Source organism: Trachurus japonicus, chromosome 13, assembly GCF_045865225.1.
Source record: "Trachurus japonicus isolate A0001 chromosome 13, Traja_1.0".
Classification (NCBI taxonomy): domain Eukaryota; kingdom Metazoa; phylum Chordata; class Actinopteri; order Carangiformes; family Carangidae; genus Trachurus; species Trachurus japonicus.
In genome coordinates this window covers 28917570-28938382 of record NC_140919.1, presented here as the reverse complement: position 1 = coordinate 28938382, position 20813 = coordinate 28917570, and the positions used below count along the sequence as shown (strand labels likewise).

Here is a 20813-nt window from a genome sequence, read left to right as displayed (position 1 = left end):
CATTCAACCTCAAGGAACTTCATATATTTTTAATCCAAAAACATGGCTAACGTGCCAGAGACACCGGATCCCTTTGATTGCCCAGCAGGTTTATTATGTCATATATAACCCCAACTAATTTTCTTCTTACTTGGATAGACATAGTGATCCAGCTTGTTGTACAGCAGGGTTGGACACCTGAGAGAAAGACAGCCGTTACTGTAGAGTCGAGGCTTGCCTCAGACCTGCTGACACTTGTCACCTCTCCTCCCTCTGGCGTTTTCTCACGGCAGTTGGAGTCAAGATGTTTTCCTGTTGCTGTGAAATTTCTACTGTTACCTTTTTTTTTTTTAAAGTTGCACTGGTGCAGTGATGAATGCATGCAGAATCAAGTGAACGCTTAGACACTACAATTGACTTTTAAACCAATAAACATCCTCATTTTCAGTGAGCGTGACTATATTCCTTAAGAGAGAAGATTATTTAGTGTCTGATATACTGCAGGGTAAGACAACAGGAGAGGCTGCATGTGCATAAGCTATAAGCAGCTTTTTTATGTTTTTTCAAAGCATGTGTCTGTCTGAGGCTGACCAGGACCTTCACATCAGGACTAATCTCCACCTGAAACCATCTCTCCTCAGAGTCTTAATTGTGAAAATTCCTCCCTGCTTCCTTGTGTGTGGAACCCAATCTCCATAGCCAGGCTGAAGTAGCTTTAATGATCTTACCTAGGATAAAATAGAGGCATTATAGTCCTAACAGCAGTTTTGGCCCTTAAACACTGCCTCCATTCATTTCTGAAACAATCTGATTCTCTCTCTACCTCTCTTTGCCCCCTCTCACTGTTCCCTCTTTTTTTTGCAACTGTTTGTCAAATGGAATCACTTGGCATGGTGCTTGCCTTTTCTCCTACATCTCCCTGCTCATGTCTTCTCCGTGCTGTGGAAAACTGCTCATAATTCAAGTGGGACCTGGCTGCAGAGCGCACATTGAAGCCTGCAAAAACTTCAGACATAAAGGACTGACATCACTATAAGGTCAGTTTAGTTTTCTCATTTTTTTTCTTTACTCTGCATCTGTTAACGTTGACGTCTTTTAATTAATATCGGCAGATAAACACAGGGTTTCTAATGTTGTTTTCCTTTTTAATAGTGTCATTGTTAAGAATCTTGCAATAATTGTTGTCTACTTACGTAATAAAAACATTTTCATGGGCACGTCCTTTGGCGGTGTCACTGCTATTCTGTCATTATAGGCCTGTTCAAATCAATACAATCAGAGCAGGATTTAAAGAGTCCTTCATTATAAATCCCTGAAGCTTTGGGCACTTACTACCAGAATGATTTGAGCAGATACCCAGCATGCTGCACTTTTTAAGTTACTTATCTATTAAGGACAACACAAAAATTTAAATGACATGCTTTGTGCAGGCTGACACGATTGTGAAAACAGTATTAAAGTGATTGTAGTTGAAGCCGAGAATTGAGGTTTACCTACTCTCTTAGCAGTGAGTCTGATGAAATTCATTGTAGAAAGCAGTTAATTCTAAAACCAAGAGACCAATAGGGTGAAACTAGTATCATTATGCACATAGATGCACATTTGAAAGAACACTCTACATTTTTCACTCATGCACATATTTTCACTTGCACAATATTCATTGTGTAAACTGGGTAAAGTTAAAGTGTGTGTTCTGTTTCAACCTAAAAGGATCTCAGCTGTAAAGATCAGAGACCAAGGGTCAAATGTCAAAGCGCAGCATCAGGAAAAAATGTCAGAGAACTTATATGTCTCTTATCAAGTCAAAACTTGAAACTTCTGTGTGTTTTATGAACAACTTTTTCATGACAGGGTTAGAAATAAGAGATTGTGTAAAACAACTTGACCTTGTGGGTCACTCATTTTAGTTGGAAGCACAATCTGTACATTGAGGGAAACATTTTGAAGGAACTAAAACATGCAGAGTAGTTATCTCAAACCAAAATGTTCTACATCGTTCCCAAAAAGCTAACATTCAACACACGCATGATTTTCTGCTGACATGCCAACAATGTCATGTTTTCAGTCACTGTGCTGCAAGCAAACATGTAGGAAATCAGACACAATAAGCTCCAATGGCCGCTAACATCATTTTCAAGGCGTGGCTGATGGTATTTTTGAAAATCTACCTGTTAGTCACAGCGTGACTGATCCACCTGCAGCAATTACTTGCCTGAGACAAAAACCGGCACAATGACATGATGAAACATGCTCAGACCCGAGAGTGGGGGTGGCGAGGGTAGTCATCATGTCAAAGCTGTGTGTGACATAGTGTGTGTGTGTCCCAAGCCCCTCCCGAGTTAAGTGTATAAAAGACCTGCTCCAACCTTGCCTAAACATTTACTCTTGAGGATCAATCAAGAAAGATTTGACTGACATCCAGACAGAGACACAACTTTTGGACATTTTTTTTGGACATCTGAGCAAGAAGCTTTCTGAGGAGACATGGTGTCGGCCGGGTGTCAGATGCTGGGCAGTGCCCTGGCCATTATTGGCTGGATTGGAGTAATTGTTACCTGCGCTCTGCCCCAGTGGAAAGTGACAGCCTTCATCGGCCAAAGTATTGTCACCGCTCAAACCATTTGGGAAGGCATCTGGATGAACTGTGTGAGTCAGAGCACAGGCCAGATGCAATGCAAGATTTATGACTCCATGCTGGCCCTTTCCCGGGACCTCCAGGCTGCTCGCGCCCTCGTCGTCATTGCTGCCCTGATTGGCCTCATCGGCATCCTCCTCTCCTTGGCAGGGGGCAAGTGCACCAACTGTGTGGAGGATGAGAGCACCAAATCCAAAATTGCCATAGCCTCCGGTGTGGCCTTTATTGTTGCTGGTCTTCTGTGCCTCATCCCAGTGTGCTGGACAGCACACGCCATCATACAAAACTTCAGAAACCCACTGGTGCCCCAGTCTCAGAAGAGGGAGCTGGGACCTGCACTGTTCATCGGCTGGGGAGCCTCCGCCCTCCTGATCCTGGGTGGTGCGTTCCTCTGTGCCAACTGCCCTCCCAAGGATAACTACTCCGCCAAGTATTCAGCTGCCCGTTCTACTGGACCCAAGGACTACGTCTGAGGAGAGAGAAGCCAGAGAGACTAAAAAACGGACTTGAGTTAAAGGCGTTGTGGGCCATGATATTGATCCATATTGCCACATTTAGTATGATTTGAATTTCACGCTTATGTTTAAGCACTCACAGTTTGGTTTGATACTGTCATGTTGAGAAACAGCACTTCTGGATTTGTTTCATCAGTGCCAAGAAAAAGAGATGTGTGCCACACCCAGACAAGTGCTCTTGTGGACTGAGTTAGGAGAGAACAACATGTAACATCATAATTACTTTGACCAATTTTATTTTCCTTTGTTGTAAGCCTTTGTGGCATCATTTCATTTTAAAATGTGTTTTATACTTGATTGTCTGAAACTGTAAATAAAGTTGTTTTTTTAATCAACAGCGAATCATCATGTTTGTGTGATTTGTTAATATTGATCATGAGTTCTCTATGCTGGTATGCACAACCCATGAAATATATATTTGTGTGTGTGTGTGTGTGTGTGTGTGTGTGTGTGTGTGTGTGTGTGTGTGTTTGTTTACAGGATTAACATCTGAATCATATAATATTTCTAATATGATAATCATAAAATGCTTTGCTATTGGATACTCTCTTTCTTTTAATGTTTCGGGTCTAAAAGGGTAACTGAGAAAATTTGACTACAATCCTTGTTACTTATGAGAGAACACAAACACACACCAGTCTGCCATTGTGATGTGGACAGAGTCAGGAAAGACCATCATTTAACATCATAATCATACACGGTTGCCCATAAGGTTGGAACAATTTTGTTTTCAGACACATTCTTCTTTTTATTCCTATTAATAAGGTTAATTGTGGTTTAATTATCACAGTGAAATGTTATATGAAAGAGATTGATCAATTAAGTTTTGAAAATACACTTTATCTATCAAGAATAAATCACATTGTCACACTCATTTCATGAGATGAGGTAAAACAAATGTTTTACTCCAACTTCATGGGCAACCGAGTATATCAAACATCTTATTAGATCTTATTCACTACTCCAGAATGGCAACTTCAGTGGTCTGAGCAGTTTTGTATTGTAAAGTACTGCCTGTCTTAGAAATGTCCTGCCCAACACTGCCACCTGATGGTAAAAAGAATTGCACACACACACACACACACACACACACACACACACACACACACACACACACACACACACACACACACACACACACACACACACACTATGCTCTCATTAATACTATTGTGAATCCAGTAGTTATTTTATTCTTTGATAAATATTCACCACATTTATTGTTCAGGACCAAGCTATTACAGTAAAAGTTGTTTGTCTGTTTCTCGGTACGCCCCTTTTTCTGTTTAGTAAACTATTGTTTGTTTGTTTGCTTTGGAAAAAGTGGGTCAGTTCAGTCCAATGGAACCACTGTTTGTGTTGAATCTGACCTTGAAGCTTTGGATTTCTGGATGGTCAGCACAATTAAAGGTCACTGTGTCTCTGTTTGTGTGTAAACTCCTTGCAGCCAACTGGAGCTGAGGGCTGTGTTATCACATACCCTCAAGTCTCTGTCGCTTCTTCTCACACAACAGCCTATAAATACGAGCTCACACCGCTCTGCCTGTCTCTTCTTCTCTTCTCTCTCGATTCAAGCGTGTGAGGACAAAACCGCTGAGATGGTTTCTCAGGGGATTCAGATGGTTGGCATATCCATGGCTGTGATTGGTTGGTTCATGGTCATTGTGGTGTGCGCCATGCCCACGTGGAGGGTCACTGCTTTTGTTGGTGCCAACATCATCACAGCTCAGACCATCTGGCAGGGCATGTGGATGAACTGTGTGGTGCAGAGCACAGGCCAGATGCAGTGCAAGGTGTATGACTCTATGCTGGCTCTGTCTCAGGACCTGCAGGCCGCTCGTGCCATGATCATCATCTCTATCCTGACTGGAATCTTTGGAGTGGTCCTGTCAATCGCCGGTGGGAAATGTACCAACTGCATCGAGGATGAGCGATCCAAGTCGAAGGCTTGCATCCTGGCGGGAATTTTGTTTATCGTCTCTGGGTTGCTCTGTCTCATTCCAGTCTCCTGGACAGCCAACAGCGTCATCACCAATTTCTACAACCCAACGCTGATCGCAGCCCAGAGGTATGAGTTAGGATCGGCACTGTATATCGGCTGGGCGGCTGCCGCTCTGCTGCTGATGGGAGGGGGGCTGCTGTGTTGGAACTGCCCACCCAAACATGATCATCCCCGCTATGTACCCACATTTGCACCTATGAAGACGGTCTCCACGTCAAGAGAATACGTATAAAATGGTTTGCCCTTCAAATGGACTCTTGAGGTCACAGGAATAACAAACATATTCACAAGTGATGTAAATATGAGATGATTGCTAAACACATGAGGTTCTTTTGCAGTTCATGTAGCCTATTTATTTTTCACATTTTGTGTTTTTAATCAACATTAACTAGGAGCACGGGCAACGTGCCCAGAGCGCCACTGGACTGTGAGCACCCTAACCCTTAATGGAACAACATCATCATTGATATTAATGCTTTCTACTTCAACACCAAAACAGGAACTTGATTCATGATTGTGTTTTATTTAAATATTTGAAATGAAGATGAATTAACATTTTGAATCTTTGCAATAATGTTGTATTTGTGGCAGCCTGGATATGTACGTACTTTGGTTACTTTATTTGCACCCATAGGTGAATTGGGTTTGCAGTAACAGAATCATCGGTCTTACACATTTAACACACAGCACAGACAACGCCACGTGTGTAGGGTGTAAAAAGATTAATGCATGAATCAATGTCATTATAGTCAATATATCTTGATTTTCACTTCACATCTTCACAAATTGTGTCAGAGTAAATATAGCATCACAAATTCCATATTTAGGTCTATGAACCTCTGAATCCTTGATATTTCTGTTTGTAAGGATTGTAATTTTCTATCACTGTAAATAAAGCATATTTGTAATGGATGGTTATTGTTTTCTTCATATCATTCTAATCACCTCCGCACAAATAGTAGTTGGCAGTAGTTTTAAAAGCCGTCATTTCACAGGGCATCAAATGTAATGTAACTGCTGCCTCATGGGCAGCTCTGAGTTTTGAACGGAAAAACACAAATATTAATGAATTCAATTTAACTTTAAACTTTAAATCTGCTCCCTGTCATTATCAGGTTTCGCAAAACAAACTTACTGGACCTGTTTGTGGAAATGATTGTTGGTAGTACAGTATCAGGTTACTTTTACTTACTGACTAAGGCATGTGAAAGTGTCAACAGGTTGTTTCCACAACAGAGGTGGTTATCATAGGAGGCAGGGAGTGTTTATGGATGTACAGCGACAACAAATCACTGACTGACTGACTGATGGACTGTACTGTCAACATCGGTCAGTGCTAGGCCACTGTGTACCAAGCTGCACTGGTTTCCTGGCTGCGTGGGAACTAAAGACAAGAGAAGGAGTTTTTCCAAATAATCGACTTTAATTACATCTGTCATTAAAAGGACAGAGAGGGGAAATTACAAATGAGCCAGTGATTTTCTGTGCAGCGCTGACCACCCTCTGGAGAGGCTGAGCAGTTTCCATACCAGGCTGTGATGCAGTAGGTCAAGATGCTCTCCACCGAGCAGTGGTAGAAAGACTCCAGTGTTTTGCAGAGAGAGTGTTCGTCCTCAGCATTCTGAGTACAAACTTTGCTTGGCCTTTTTCATTTGAGCGTTGGAGTTTACAGTCCACTTGAGGTCCTCACTGATGTGGATTAGATGTGGAAACTGGAGACTTTCTCCACCTCCTCCTCACCTATCTTGAATGCCATCTGAAGTCAGGGAGGAGCTCCTTTGTCTTTTGGATGTTTAACGACAGGTTGTGTGCAGTCAACACATCAACCAGAGGAAAACCCACCTCTAATAAGCCATTTATTTTCAGGAATTAGAGGTAAATATCAGCAACACTACTGTGGATCTCAGAAGCAGTGTGATCAAATTAAGAAAGATACTTTTTCTTAAGGAGACTCCTTTGGGGTTCACCTGGTGGAGCACATGCCAGTTGATCTATTCATCCTTGACCCACAGACCCAGTGGTAGAGATCTGCTTGTGGTCATACATGCTACAGTACATAAAAATCCTCCTTGTCTTCCCGCCCTGCACTTTTCTTTTCTCTCACTAGCTGTCTCTCTGTGTCTGTCTGTGTGCTAATTGCATAGCTCTTGAACAGTTCCCCTGGTTGACTTCAGACTTGGCAGGTGTCTTGCTAATGGCACAACTGAGTGCAGTACTGATTTTGGTGTTGTTTGGATAAGAAATGCAAGAGATATTATCCTCAAAAGAAGCTAACTTTGGCTTTTACCATTGTAGCCACTCCCCCTCTCACAGCACTGATCATCGTCACAGCATCTACAGTATCAAACAGTATCTATCAGGGGGTGTTAAAGGGGTAGTTCAGCTTTTTTGAAGTGGATTTTAATGAGGTACAATTGGCCATTCAGTATAATATCTGCAGTAGGAAGGTCTCTGTTCTCGCGACGTGCTGTATCGCTCAGCAGCTATCAATCAGTTGTTGGGATCAGCGGTGTGTGGAAGAGGCAGAGTGATACAGCATACCGCCTCTTCCAACCACCGCTGATTCAAACAGCTGATTGATAGCTGCTGAGTGATACGGCATGTCGCGGAGCCTGCCTATGTGGAGGAATACTAGTTGGTTAGTTCCAGATAAACAAACTTTCTTCCGACCATCTGATGCATTTAAAATTTTTACTTTATATCCTACTTTTGAACTGGTGTAATATTTTGAGACAGGACTTCTCGTAGGTGGGGAAAATTGTCCCTCATTCACAACAGTGTACTGCCTGTGTCTCTGTGGCCATTTGTACCTCATACAACCCCACTTCAAAAAAGCTGAACTGTCCCTTTAAGGCTTGCAGTGTTGCCAACTCAGCATACTGTCCATAGATTTAAAGGCTTTTTTAAATTTTTAAATCCTCAAAATTCCCAAAAAGAAGGAACAACTTCTCATCACGTTCTGAAATGTAGTGTCTGATTGACAAGGAAAGGGGGTGGAACAAATTTACATGGACCTAGTGTTTCAAAAGCCTCTGATCTGATTGTGTTATAGATGCTGTGGTTCACAATAATAGTTCAACTGAATAATCAGAAGCACATAAACCAAAGAGAAGTAAAGAAAAGGGAAGTTTACAATTTCCTGTCCTGTCACTTTCAGATTAATAGCATGAACTTCACTGTTAAATAATCTCATTATCCTCTTGTGGTTATCAGTTGTGTGCTGTGTTGAGTTTCACTGTAATCTTGAAGTGTTCCACCAATACTCCCATTTCAAAGAAGCACAACAACGGGTGTAATTTGATCATGTTGACCACTCTCGGGTTGTTTCAGCGGCTTTGATGTCACTGATTTGTCGTTGTTGCATCCAATCACATCATCTTCCTTGCAGAATAAGGTGCATAAGACCAGAGGGAAGACTTTGTGTTTAAATGCATGCCACTCCTCCAGCTCCACGGGAATCTTGTTTGACCAGAAGAACTCACCTGACTATGTGCCAGCCCACGTCCTGTATGTTCTTTGACAAACAACTCTGAGAGCTGTGTCACTCTGAACGGAAAAACAGACCTCTGCGTTGAAATCCTCTCTTCTGCCGAAGACATGGGGAGGATTGGCAAGGAAATAGCGGGTCAGGTCATCAGTTTCATAGGCCTGGTTGGGGTGTCAGTGACCTGTGGGATCCCGATGTGGAGAGTGACCTCTTTCATTGGAGCCAACATCGTAACTGGCCAGATAGTTTGGGATGGCCTGTGGATGAACTGTGTGATGCAGAGTACTGGACAGATGCAATGTAGGCTGAACGAGTCTGTGATGAGGCTGTCTCGTGATCTACAAGCCGCCCGAGCTCTGGTCATCATCTCCCTCGTCTTTGGTTTAATCGGCTTCCTCATCACCTTCATCGGAGCCAAATGCACCAGCTGCCTGAACAAGGACTCATCAAAGGCCAAGGTGGTGATCATAGGTGGCTGTCTCATCATTTTTGGCGCTGTCTTGGTCTTGATCCCCGTTTGCTGGTCAGCAGCCATCACCATCACAGACTTCCAGAACCCCCTGACTGTCGAGACGCAGAGGAGGGAAATCGGAGCATCCATCTACATTGGCTGGGCCTCTGCTCTAATTCTTCTGATCGGTGGGATCATCTTAACCACGTCCTGCCCTCCTCAAAAACCCATGTATGGATACCCAGGCTACCCTCCACCGCCAATGTACCCGGGGGCAAACCCAGCAACATATGCCCCTGTGTATGCTCCCCCATCCAGCCAACCATACACAGGGACAGGGACATATATCCCCAACAAACCATATGCAGCACCGGTTGCATATTCCCCTGCACAGTACCTATAGAGACTGAAGGTACACACAGGGGATAAAGACTGAGATTTCCACCACGATGTCTTCGGGACCTTGTTATGTCAGTAGAAAACAAAATTGCACCAAAATACACATTATATCCATAGAGGATGGTATGTATTCCGAAAAAAATACTACAATGTAAAATTAATTCACTCAAACAATCACTGTGGTCATTGATTATTGTGAGTCTTTCTTAAAATGTTTCCTCTTTTGGTTGTTTTATTGATTTGAGTCTTGAGGAATATTGTGTCATCATGACTGCGCAGTGAAGGTTGCATTGCTTCTCATGAGGAAGTCTCTGTGAATATATTTATTTCCTTGTCACACAGAGCACGTTTTGTAAATAGTGATGATTTCTGATGTGTTTGTTTTCTGTAAATGCACCTTTATTTTTTAAATCATTCTAAATACTTTCAATAAAATGTTTGAAGTATATTTGCTTGTCTGTCTGTGGAATCTCTACACAACACATTTTATGCAATTTTGTGAAATATAACCTGTGAAGATGAGCACAGGCAAGGCAAAGCCCATTTGTGTGCCAGTGTGTGAGAAGGAGAGAAACGGTAATACAACGTTTATTTAATAAATTCATAACTGTAATGCAGGATTATCTAAAATAATCTCACATTCAATCTTAATTATGGTTACAATGTAACAATAAACAGTGAGGAGGTTGCTAAAATCTCTCTATAATGATCCAGTCACCTGCAAAATAATCACTATGACCACTTTCTGACTGGGAAAAAAAAGTTTTCCTGGAATACAGTAGCTTTGTCGAACAGTATATGGTGACGATCAAACAGAAGTGATTAGAAAAGCTGTAGTGGCCTTCTCTGCCAACACTTCCGGTTATACTCCACTGCCCATATTGGTGTTTTTAAAAAAAAATCTGAAACCAGTGACCAGACTTGATCTTCCAGTAGCCTGCTCAATGGAGGGCCAGCCGTTGGTAACGCATTGTTTGAATGAGGAATGTGCAGCCTCATTTACATAGAGTCATTCAAGACTGATGTTCATCTCATCGATACTAGTTCCTGTCACATACAGATACAGTGAAGAATCTGGTTGGACAAGAAAGTCGTTAAATGCAATGGTTTCAGGTCAGAGGGAAGGACCTTTTGGCTCCACCTTCCAGTACGAGGTCCTTATAACTGAAGAAAGTGTGCCATGGTCTTTATTCAACTTTACGACTTGAGCTAAACTGACCTTCTTCTGAAACCTCAAGTGACTGGAACAAGATCTCATCATGGTGTCAATGGGACGACAGATGCTGGGCTTTGCCCTGGCCATCATCGGCTTCTTGGGAACCATCATTGTGTGTGCCCTGCCTATGTGGAAGGTCACAGCCTTTATTGGAGCCAACATCGTGACAGCGCAGGTGATCTGGGAAGGCTTATGGATGAACTGTGTAATGCAGAGCACGGGCCAGATGCAGTGCAAGATCTATGATTCCCTCCTGGCTCTGAATCAGGACCTTCAAGCTGCCAGGGCTCTCACTGTCATCGCCATCATCCTTGCAGCCTTTGGGGTCCTCCTGGGCATCGCTGGAGGAAAGTGCACCAACTTTGTGGAGGACAAAAGCTCCAAAGCCAAGGTGGCAATTGCTGCTGGAATTGTCTTCATCTGTGCCGGCGTCCTCGTCCTCATCCCCGTCTGCTGGTCTGCCAACACCATCGTCAGGGATTTCTACAACCCTGTAATCATCAACGCCCAGAGGAGAGAGCTAGGAGCTGCACTCTACATCGGCTGGGGCACAGCTGCGATTCTAATCCTGGGTGGTGCCCTTCTCTGCAGCTCATGTCCACCCAAGGAAAGCCCAGAGTATCCAGTCAAATACGGCCCTGCCAGGTCGGTGGCCACCAGCCGAGCCTACGTCTGAGAGCGCCACTCTTCCTGAGAAAAACTGCAAACTATTTTACTTTCTATAGTAATCCTCCATTGTTGTGAGTTTATGAAAGCACCAAAAGTTATGTCCCAATTTCTGAGAAAGTCGAAATTCTCGAGTGAAGGTGACCGTTTCTCAATGAGAAACCCTTCACAAAGAGGGGAGAAGGTGAAACGACTGTACTGGCAAGAAATTCTCCCAGCAGCAGGATACCTGGACTGAATGAGAGCTGTTTTGTATTAAGCTTGTAACAAATCAGATTTTCTTTTGAATGTTTGGCAAATCTCAGCTGTCCTAGAAGGTTAATGATGAGCAAGAGCTGAGAGAATATGTACAGCACCACTGATATATTGTGAATTTGTTGTATAAGATGTATCATATTACAAATACCTTTGTTTGATTGCAATATCAACTGAATGCTTTTGTTCACTGAAATCATAGATTTTTAATAAAAAAAAGAAAAGAATTGATATCGATGTGTCTTTTTAGTTCATCCAGTTATGTTCAAAAGGGTGTTGGTCTGTTCTTTTCTGCTGTTTATATTCACAAGATCAACTTCAAATGAATGCAGCAGTATAAAGAGTAGATATAAAGTAATTCATTGAAATTCATAAGAGAAACGAAAAACTGACTGTTTGCGCTCATTTCAGACCTTTTACTCATTTGATTACAGCGTATCAACACAGTGTTTTTAAATAAAAGTCATGTGAACTTGTTATGCAGTCGTTAAACTGGTTTGACCAGTTGAACACTGCGGCCAGCCTGCAAACTCTTCCTCATTACTGGCAACAGTTTGTTTAGTTTCAATGAACCTGGGAGGAGCTCTATGCACAAGCACCACCAGCATTTGAATTGAAAACAGCATTTGCTTGGATTTGCACTGAGAAAAGACTAAGTGAAAAAAAGATCAGCAGACAGTCGCTGTAGTTGCTGACCAGCGGTAACAAATTAATCTAGTACACTATTTACCTCTCCCATAGAGATTCAGTCTCCCAATGTGTATCTCTCAGTATCAGTAATATGATTCTGATCAACAAGGCTCCAAACAGCAAAATATTTTGTACCAAATTTAATTAGCGACTGAATTATGCTCACAGGAAACATATTTGTATTGTTGCCAGGAGGCAGCAACAGACAAACTGCACAGCTTCATTATGCAGTCAAAGTAAAGATACTCCCTCCTTGTCAAATATTACTAGGACATTTTATTTGAGTTAAAGTCCCACAGTATGTCCTTTCCAGATAATACATTGCATCATTGCTGCATATAGTGTGTGAATCGAGCTGAAACAACTGGCTGAGAAAACTTGTAGAATATTATATATTAAATAGAACAATGTTTTCACATTTCAAAGTTTGGTCCATGTGTTCAATATTAATATTGTCAAATTGTCATAGCCCAAGGCCACGGAGAAATTCACACAGCTTGTAACCAGAAATAGAGCCTTAAAACAAGCCGTAAGCGCTTTTGTAACTTAATGAGGTCACTGCGAAGCAGCGCCGCCCATCCAGACCTACAATCCATCCTTGCACAATTTGGTCTTTGAGTGTTTACTCGGAATCTGCTATGATTTTGTTCTGCCTTTATGCAGAACTATGAAAAAGTTAAATAATGCTGTGGTCAGCTGTAGTCATTTTCAAATTTACTCAAACATAAATAAAGTTCTTTGGATTATTTTCAGTTTTCTTCAGTTATTCTTTTGTTGGTTGCTGGTGAGTGTATGGGGGATTATTTAAAAAAAATAATAGATAGAACAGTATCCGTGTTCATCTTTGGAAAGGAAGATGTCACCCATGGCTCACTGTCTCCTCGCTGTTTCATGCCAATTCAATCCACTGTGCCAAACAAACAAGTGGCATGACAGAATGACATATAAATTCAACCAACACCTTGAAGGAACTAGGAAGTTGTCTTAATCCACATGGCCATTATTATTATTCTCATCATGACTAAGGTCCTCTAAACGCAACCAGAGTATTTTAACATGATTAAATCAAACAGTGATATAAAATGGTGCTGAGAGGCTTCAGAGAAAATCTTCTGTTGTTTGTTTCTGCAGAGGCAGTGTGAAACCTGATGCGTGTCTGTGTTTGTATCTCCTGCTTTGGAGAAACTGTTTACCAACACTTCACATCTGGGAAATGACCTATACATTTTCCCCATGGTGTGAATCACACCATGATGTCAGCACAGTATCACAGGTTGTTTATCTTGGTGAACACACCCTGATGTGTTTCTACTTTTGACCTGGTATCACATTCCTGAGCTGCCAGTGCAGTTGCACAGAGAATTTACTCACTGTTGTCAGACTCTGCAGTGGAAAAACTCCACACCACCAAGCCAAGCAAAGATGGAAAAACTGGTTTCAACTATTTTCTACTTTCAGTGTTTATAAAATCCTTTTCTGTTGGATCAGTACATTTTTGTTTATTTATTTAAGGGATTTTACACACATTTATATCCAAAATCATATTTACATATATTTACAAGAAAACCTATAAAATATGATTAAGATGAAAGAGCCATACATTATCTATTTTACTTATCTCCGGCTGGCAACAGATTTTCATATAATGGTGGCGGATGGAGTTCACTTTTGAAACGTCCAAAACACGTACTATGAAACATCCAAATACCTCCATACTGCTCGCCCATACTGAACCAAGTGTACTGAAGCTGTGACATGAAAAAGTTGTTTGGAGAAAAGCAGTAGCTCCCAGTAGCTCTGTTGATGTTTGTATGCATAATGCAAGATTTGCTGCGAGATGTTCGTTTGTCAAATCATTGGATGTATGATGAGTTGTGCCAGATCACAACATATGTAAACACGGAAGAACATCTCGCAGCAAATCTCGCACAGCCGCTGGGAGCTACTGCTACAATAAGGCTAAAAACAGAGTTCAAATAATTTTTTTCCGAACAACTTTTTCATGTCGTGGCTTCAGGAGACTTGGGTCAGTACGGACGAGCAGTATGGAGGTATTCGGATGTTTCATAGTGTGTGTTTTGGACGATTCAAAAGTGAGCACAGTCAGCCGCCATTACATGAAAATCCGTTGCCAGCCAGACCCCCCCTGGAACTCCGAAAGCGTTTTGATAACTCAAAAAGTTCTACCAGCCCTTCCTTGGCATGGCGGTGAGTAGAAAATTGTTGAATTATCGATTTTGGGCGAAGTATCCCTTTAAAACACAATACAGTAAGTTAGCTAGTTGATTTCTCTTGGAATATCAACAACATGATTCACAACAAGCACTGATTGATCCCCAGTTTGCAGACTTGTTGCTGTGTCTCACTCTCTTGTGTAATCACTCCCTAAGCTCCCCCTCATTCAAGCTGCTTTCTTTTGCAATTTTGTGTCTTTTCAGTCACATACATCATTTTCTTCATTGAGAGTACCAGTAAAACCCTGTGAAATCCAATCTTCATCCACGCAGAAAAATAATTGAAACCCCAACCTTCCATTGTCCAAACACACAAAGAATCCTGTGTGGCTGGTCTTCTTTGGCAGGGCCTTTTAATAGTTTGGTTTTCACGCCTCATGTTCTTCATTCTTATTCTGATTCAGCTGCTCAGCTCTTAAACTTCTTTTGGAGACACTCAGAGAGAGACGGCGATGGCTTCCATGGGGATGCAGATGGCGGGCTGCGTTATGGCCCTGTTAGGTTGGATTGGAGTGATCATTGTCTGTGCCTCACCCATGTGGCGGGTCTCTGCCTTCATCGGAAGCAACATAGTGACATCGCAGATCATATGGGAAGGCATCTGGATGAACTGTGTTTCCCAGAGCACAGGCCAGCTCCAATGTAAGGTGTATGACTCCTTGCTGGCTCTGGCCACAGACCTCCAGGCGGCCCGTGCGCTGACAGTGACTTCCATCATCACAGGCATCGTGGGACTCCTCGTAGCTTTCGCCGGGGGAAAGTGCACCAACTTCATATCAGGGGACAGGGCCAAGGCGAGGGCCTCAGTGGCTGCAGGCGTGATGCTGATCATCAGTGGGTTCCTCTGCCTCATCCCAGTTTCCTGGACGGCCAGCGTCATTGTAAGGAACTTCTACAACCCTGTTCTTGTGGACGCCCAGAAAAGAGAGCTTGGGACCTCTCTTTATGTCGGCTGGGGGGCAAGTGCACTGTTGATCGTGGGAGGAGCGCTACTCTGTGCCAACTGTCCCCACAAGGAAGACAGAAGCTCCCCTGTAGATTATCTGGTACACCACCCTGGACACAGCAGAGACTCATTCCGGGCTTCAACACCAACAAAGACATATATTTGAGTCCTGTGAGGAAGTGAATGTGAGTCTGGTTAATGACTGTCTGATTTACCTTATAAAGTAAGTGGGGGGAAACACACTGACAACTCACAATGAAAGAAATGGTACTCATGAAGGAATCAAACTTTGGATGTATTAAAATATTGTTTTAAATGTAAGCCTCAGTTGTGGACAATCAGGATTGTTTTAACAATAGAAGCTTTGAGGGAAATTATATGTATCAGCTAAAGAAAATGATATTTGTGGTTATATTTTTTCACAATAAATGCCCTAACCCTTTCCCCCTCTCTTCTGCTTCTTGTTTATGTAAAAAAAAAAATGCAGCAGTGGTTATTCACCCCAGACAGTGACCAAACTCGTTTGTCAGGTCCTCAGCACAGATTCAGGTAGCAAACACGGTGACTCAGGGACTTGGACTGCTGCTGGCTGGGGTGTTTATTCAAGCACGACATCCTCTTTTGTTCATGAGACTGCTGCACAAATATTCTATAGAGGAAGGAAATAGATTAATTAGAAAGGGGGGTTCCCATAGAGGGTGTGAAAGTTTAACCCTTACATACTGTTCAAATTTGATACCTTCACAGTATGGTTCGGGTCAATTTTGACCCGGACCAAGAATTCCCTCATAGTAAGTGTCTATATTGAATTTTAAACTACAGATCTATTTAGAATGTTTAAATAGCCTATGACACATAAATTAATGTATGATTAAGTGAAAAATTCAGAGAGCAGGGAGAGTGCATTTTTTAAGTTTTACAACACTCGTTTTTGGAGAAAAACTTCTACTATTACACAGTATTACATCCTGTTCTACATAAGACAAAAACACATAAAAGCCACAATGATTTAAATATATTTCATTGAATTTTAAAATGGCATGAACATTGTGGAACTGTTGGAATTCATAATATGACCATGTTTAACCACTGCAACCATTACGTGCTATATGTTATAAGCTATATGCTATATCATAAGAAATCATAATTATCAATATTAATTCAACATTTACCACTTAGAACACAAAAACATTAAATAATAAAATGCTTATTATAAAAAAAATGCACTCTCCCTGCTTTATATATAATATGGTTTTCTTTGGCATTGTCTTCCTGCTCTGGCACATCCTCCACCAAATCACTATCAACCTCCTCCTTTTGGAAGATCAGATAAAGGGCCTGTTGTACCAAGTCTTGCTGCCACGATGTCAGTCACTGAAATGGCAGCTCAGGAACCTCTATGTCATGGCCCCCCACCACCACCCTTCCAACGCAAATTGATTCAAATTTGTTACTTTATAGATTATTTTATTACATTGCAGGTGCAGGTGCTTGCAGGTGCAGATCTCGTGTCTGTGTCAAGGCACCCCTTGACCTCAGATGACCTCTGTTCCATTTGTGAACCATACTGTATGATCACTACTATGCTGTTTTACTATTTCACTGTTTCGAGGTCCCCCCATGCCCCCTGAAAGACCAGCAGGTGTCTGTCTCTGTGGGAACCTGGGCAAATGTGGTGGGAACACAGGCAGTTCTCGTGACAGTGTCGAAGTCCCCCTTGAACTCTGTTTCTGTCACCACTGTCCCATAAATTATACACACAAACATGGCCTGTACAGTTCCACAGTTTCAAGATTCCCTAAAACCACAATTTTCCTTGATTTGACCCACACTGGTGGATCTAACATCCATCTAAACAGATACGGGTCAAATTTGACCCGAAACAGCCTCAGTGTTTAAAAATGTGTAGCACCTGTTCAAAAGTATACAATTTAAAAATATTTTCATTTTTGTGTATTTTGGATCACTTTAGGAAAAGTCATAAAATTTCAGCCTAAAAGAATGATGTTTAGGGTATTTTTTCTGCTGTCAAATGTCAAAACGGGTCAAATTTGACCCAAACAGTATGTAAGGGTTAAAATAATCTCAAATGAAAGAGTTGGCTTTCCTTTTTACATTTGTTTTTGAGAGATATGAACAAGACCTACGTCATGATGGGAGTGTCATCTTTTCATCTTATCAGGCTGCAGATCAGAGCTGAGGATGGGTTGAGGGTGGTGTAGGTGCGGCTCAGATGTCACGGGAATAGTCTTTACAGGAAGAGCTTTAAAACATTCCTGCTTGTTTCTCACCTGTTCATTTTCTCCAGTTACTTTCAGTATCACAAGCACAACAATGGAATAACAACACATTTTGATAAGGATAATTAAACTCTACTTTGATTCCTTCAACCAGTAACCCCTTGTCACAAGACCTCCAGGTTTAATAATGTCACATTATTTGCAGAATATAACCTCTGTCTGACTTGGATATCATCAGTCTCACCTTTTCATGGTGTTAGTGGAACGGTGTCTTTTAAATTTTCCATTCAAATTCCCTGTGTAGCCTGGAAAACACCTTTAAAAGGATGATGATGTACAGTATCATTCGAAAATAAACAGTATAAACATTCAGATTTTTTTGGACACCAATTAAACACTGACAACTCAAACACTAAATCATTATTTGTGGATGTAGGTCTTATTAAATGGTTCCAGGTGATTGATTTTGTTCATCTCCTATTACCAGATTCTTCACCAGATCATCAGCCATTTATGACTTGACTTTTTTATGCACTGCAATTGTGGTGAATTACGCCTTGTCATTGTTTTGATCTTTGGTGTTACAGTGCTACCTAGTGGCCCTTGGCTTTGCCTTCATAGAAAACCCCTAGATTTGTATCCTTATCAACTTTTCTTCATTTTCCTCTCATAATCCTTTGCTTTAGATAAAATGAAAAGACAAATATTAACATTATGTTGATGTAATGCAGAGGAACAAATTTCAATTTTGTACAGTCAACAAAAATGAAAATGCAACACTTTTGTTTTTAGTTGAAATGAACAATCTAATATACTAATCAGTGTTAGAGGGCAATTTTCTTTTGTCGAGAGAATCTGTCCACCTGACGGGTGTGGCACATCAGGCATGAATATCACCCAGGTGTGCTTGGGCTGGTCTTTAGAAAAGCTGCTTATAATGGGCAGTGTTACTCTGAAAGTAGATTTACTGCTTTGTGGTTGTTTGCCATCAACTGGCCAAGTTACAGGAACCATGATCACAGTCTGGCCTTTTCTGCTGACACAGAACTGAATAAAAACGTTTTTGTAGAAAATTGTGATATTGTGACACTTTGGATAAAAAATGGCAAAACTTCATTGTTACCTTAGAGATTTTGTCTTAATTTATGCCATAATATATGTATGAATCCATTATTGGCGGCCAGAAAAATGTGTTTTGTGAGGTCATAGTGACCTTTGACCTGTGAAAGTGAATATTTGTATCAGATGTAATGAAATTCATTTGGTATTGGGTTGTGGGACCTGGGCAATGTTCCACCAGCACCGTCTTTGGTGGTGGTGGTGGAGCTATGGATCAGAGATCAACAGTCAGTCAGTAGCCTATCTGACTGACTGCTGATCTCTGCATGAGGAGCTCTTTCCTCATGCAGTGCAACACGTGGTTGTTGATTATAGGCTGTGATATTCAAACCTGTCTCCTTCAATGTCTCTGTGAAGTTGTTTGATATTTGCAGAAAGTGGACCACAGAAAAGTGTCAGGATGTGATAAAAGGTGAGATCACATTCAGATCATATCCCATCTGAATAATAAGTCATTCTGTTTTTGTTCCAGGTTGTGCAAGACTCTCCCCACTCTCCCATGGCTCTGCAGGAGCTGGGCATCAGCGTCTCCATGATAGGTGTTGCTGGGACCATCCTGATCTGTGCCCTGCCCATGTGGAAGGTGACGGCTTTCATTGGCACTCACCTGGTGGTCATGCAGGTGTTCTGGGAAGGCCTGTGGATGACCTGTGTCAGTGAATACACAGGTCAGCTGCAGTGTAAGCTTTACGACGCCCTGCTGGACCTGTCACCAGACCTCCAGGCATCCAGAGGCCTCATCTGCATCAGTCTGGTTCTGGGATGTTTGGGATTCCTCATCTTCCTCCTGGGAGCTCGCTGCACCAACTGCCTGAGCCACCCGGGTATAAAGGCTCGGGTGGTGCTGAGCTCTGGGGCCATCTTCTGCCTAGCGTCCCTCACAACCGTAGTCGCTGTTTCCTGGACAGCCAACGCCATCATCAGTGACTTCCACAACCCACGTGTCCCTGAGGTTCTGAAGAGGGAGCTAGGAGCAGCTATATATATAGGCTTTGTGACTTCTGGACTGCTGTTCTGTGGGGGAGCCATTCTGTGCACAAGCTGCCCCCCGCAGAGGGCCAGGTACCCCTCCAGTGGGTACACAGGGGCCAGGATCCCCACACACAGCAGCTACGCCATCAAGAACTATGTGTGAAGTAAGGACTGAAGGGAAAACGTGCATACCGTAAACTATGTGATGTAATGCAAATGGTTATAAAGACATACTGGAGTGCATAAAGTGACATATTAAAGGTGCCACTTCGTACAAAGGTTCAGGTTTTTAAATCATAAAGAAGCTCTCAGTTCTTTATTAACACTATGGAAGTATCAAAGCCTCAGTCGACAGAGAAATGCACACACCCTGATGTCACAACAAAGCAGCTGCCCTCTGGCCTCCTACCAATCAAATCATAACATGTTTTTTAAAGGGATAGTTCAACATTTTGACAAATTGGCCCATTGCCATAATCTATAGATTTAGGAGTAGGTTTGTTACCTTTAATTGTTGGTGCAATCTCGAGCTGCTCAGAGCTACGCTACGGAGACTCGCGGGATTTCTTGGTTTCCCTCATCAAACTTATCAAATACACAATCCAACAACTCCAAAATGCTCTCGTGGACAAGTTGTGACCTGCACATTCACCACCCTATGAGATAATAATGGAAAATTATGAGACAGAGTTGCTTTAGAGGTAAATTCATGCAAAACCGCTGATGCGCGTTCCTGTGGGTGGCAGCTTTTTGGCAAGCAGTCTCTGCATTTGCCTCGAAAACAACTCTGTCTCGTAACGTTCTGTTATTACCTCAAAGCGTGGTGAATATGCAGGCTCTGCTCCGCCATTCTAAAAACAGCTTGCACCAACAATTAAAGGTAACAAACCTACTCCTAAAACTATAGGGATTATGGCAATGGGCAAATTTGCCAAAATGTTGAACTATCCCTTTAACGCCATGACTTTGAAATTATAGGTGATTACTCCTAACCAAACAACAATGGA

At 42.0% G+C, this 20813-nt stretch overlaps 6 protein-coding genes across 6 annotated transcripts; all 6 read left to right on the top strand.

Annotated features, from left to right (window-relative positions):
• The first annotated feature begins 915 nt into the window (after window positions 1-915).
• LOC146976193 (claudin-4-like) lies at window positions 916-20042 on the top strand. The gene is made up of 2 exons (XM_085795781.1): window positions 916-1016; window positions 19307-20042. Exon 2 carries the CDS (start codon window positions 19334-19336, stop codon window positions 19967-19969), a length of 636 nt encoding a protein of 211 aa, XP_085651907.1. The 5' UTR covers window positions 916-1016; window positions 19307-19333; the 3' UTR covers window positions 19970-20042.
• On the top strand, window positions 2358-3471 carry cldna (claudin a). The gene has a single exon (XM_085795782.1). It carries the CDS (start codon window positions 2464-2466, stop codon window positions 3085-3087), a length of 624 nt encoding a protein of 207 aa, XP_085651908.1. The 5' UTR covers window positions 2358-2463; the 3' UTR covers window positions 3088-3471.
• Window positions 4677-6041, top strand: LOC146976197 (claudin-4-like). Its single transcript, XM_085795780.1, has one exon. The coding sequence runs from the start codon at window positions 4728-4730 to the stop codon at window positions 5361-5363; it is 636 nt and encodes a 211-aa protein (XP_085651906.1). The 5' UTR covers window positions 4677-4727; the 3' UTR covers window positions 5364-6041.
• cldnf (claudin f) lies at window positions 8686-9916 on the top strand. Its single transcript, XM_085795779.1, has one exon. It carries the CDS (start codon window positions 8729-8731, stop codon window positions 9470-9472), a length of 744 nt encoding a protein of 247 aa, XP_085651905.1. The 5' UTR covers window positions 8686-8728; the 3' UTR covers window positions 9473-9916.
• LOC146976195 (claudin-4-like) lies at window positions 10628-11821 on the top strand. The gene has a single exon (XM_085795778.1). It carries the CDS (start codon window positions 10728-10730, stop codon window positions 11358-11360), a length of 633 nt encoding a protein of 210 aa, XP_085651904.1. The 5' UTR covers window positions 10628-10727; the 3' UTR covers window positions 11361-11821.
• LOC146976194 (claudin-4-like) lies at window positions 14937-15903 on the top strand. The gene has a single exon (XM_085795777.1). It carries the CDS (start codon window positions 14982-14984, stop codon window positions 15639-15641), a length of 660 nt encoding a protein of 219 aa, XP_085651903.1. The 5' UTR covers window positions 14937-14981; the 3' UTR covers window positions 15642-15903.
• Window positions 20043-20813: the final 771 nt, after the last annotated feature.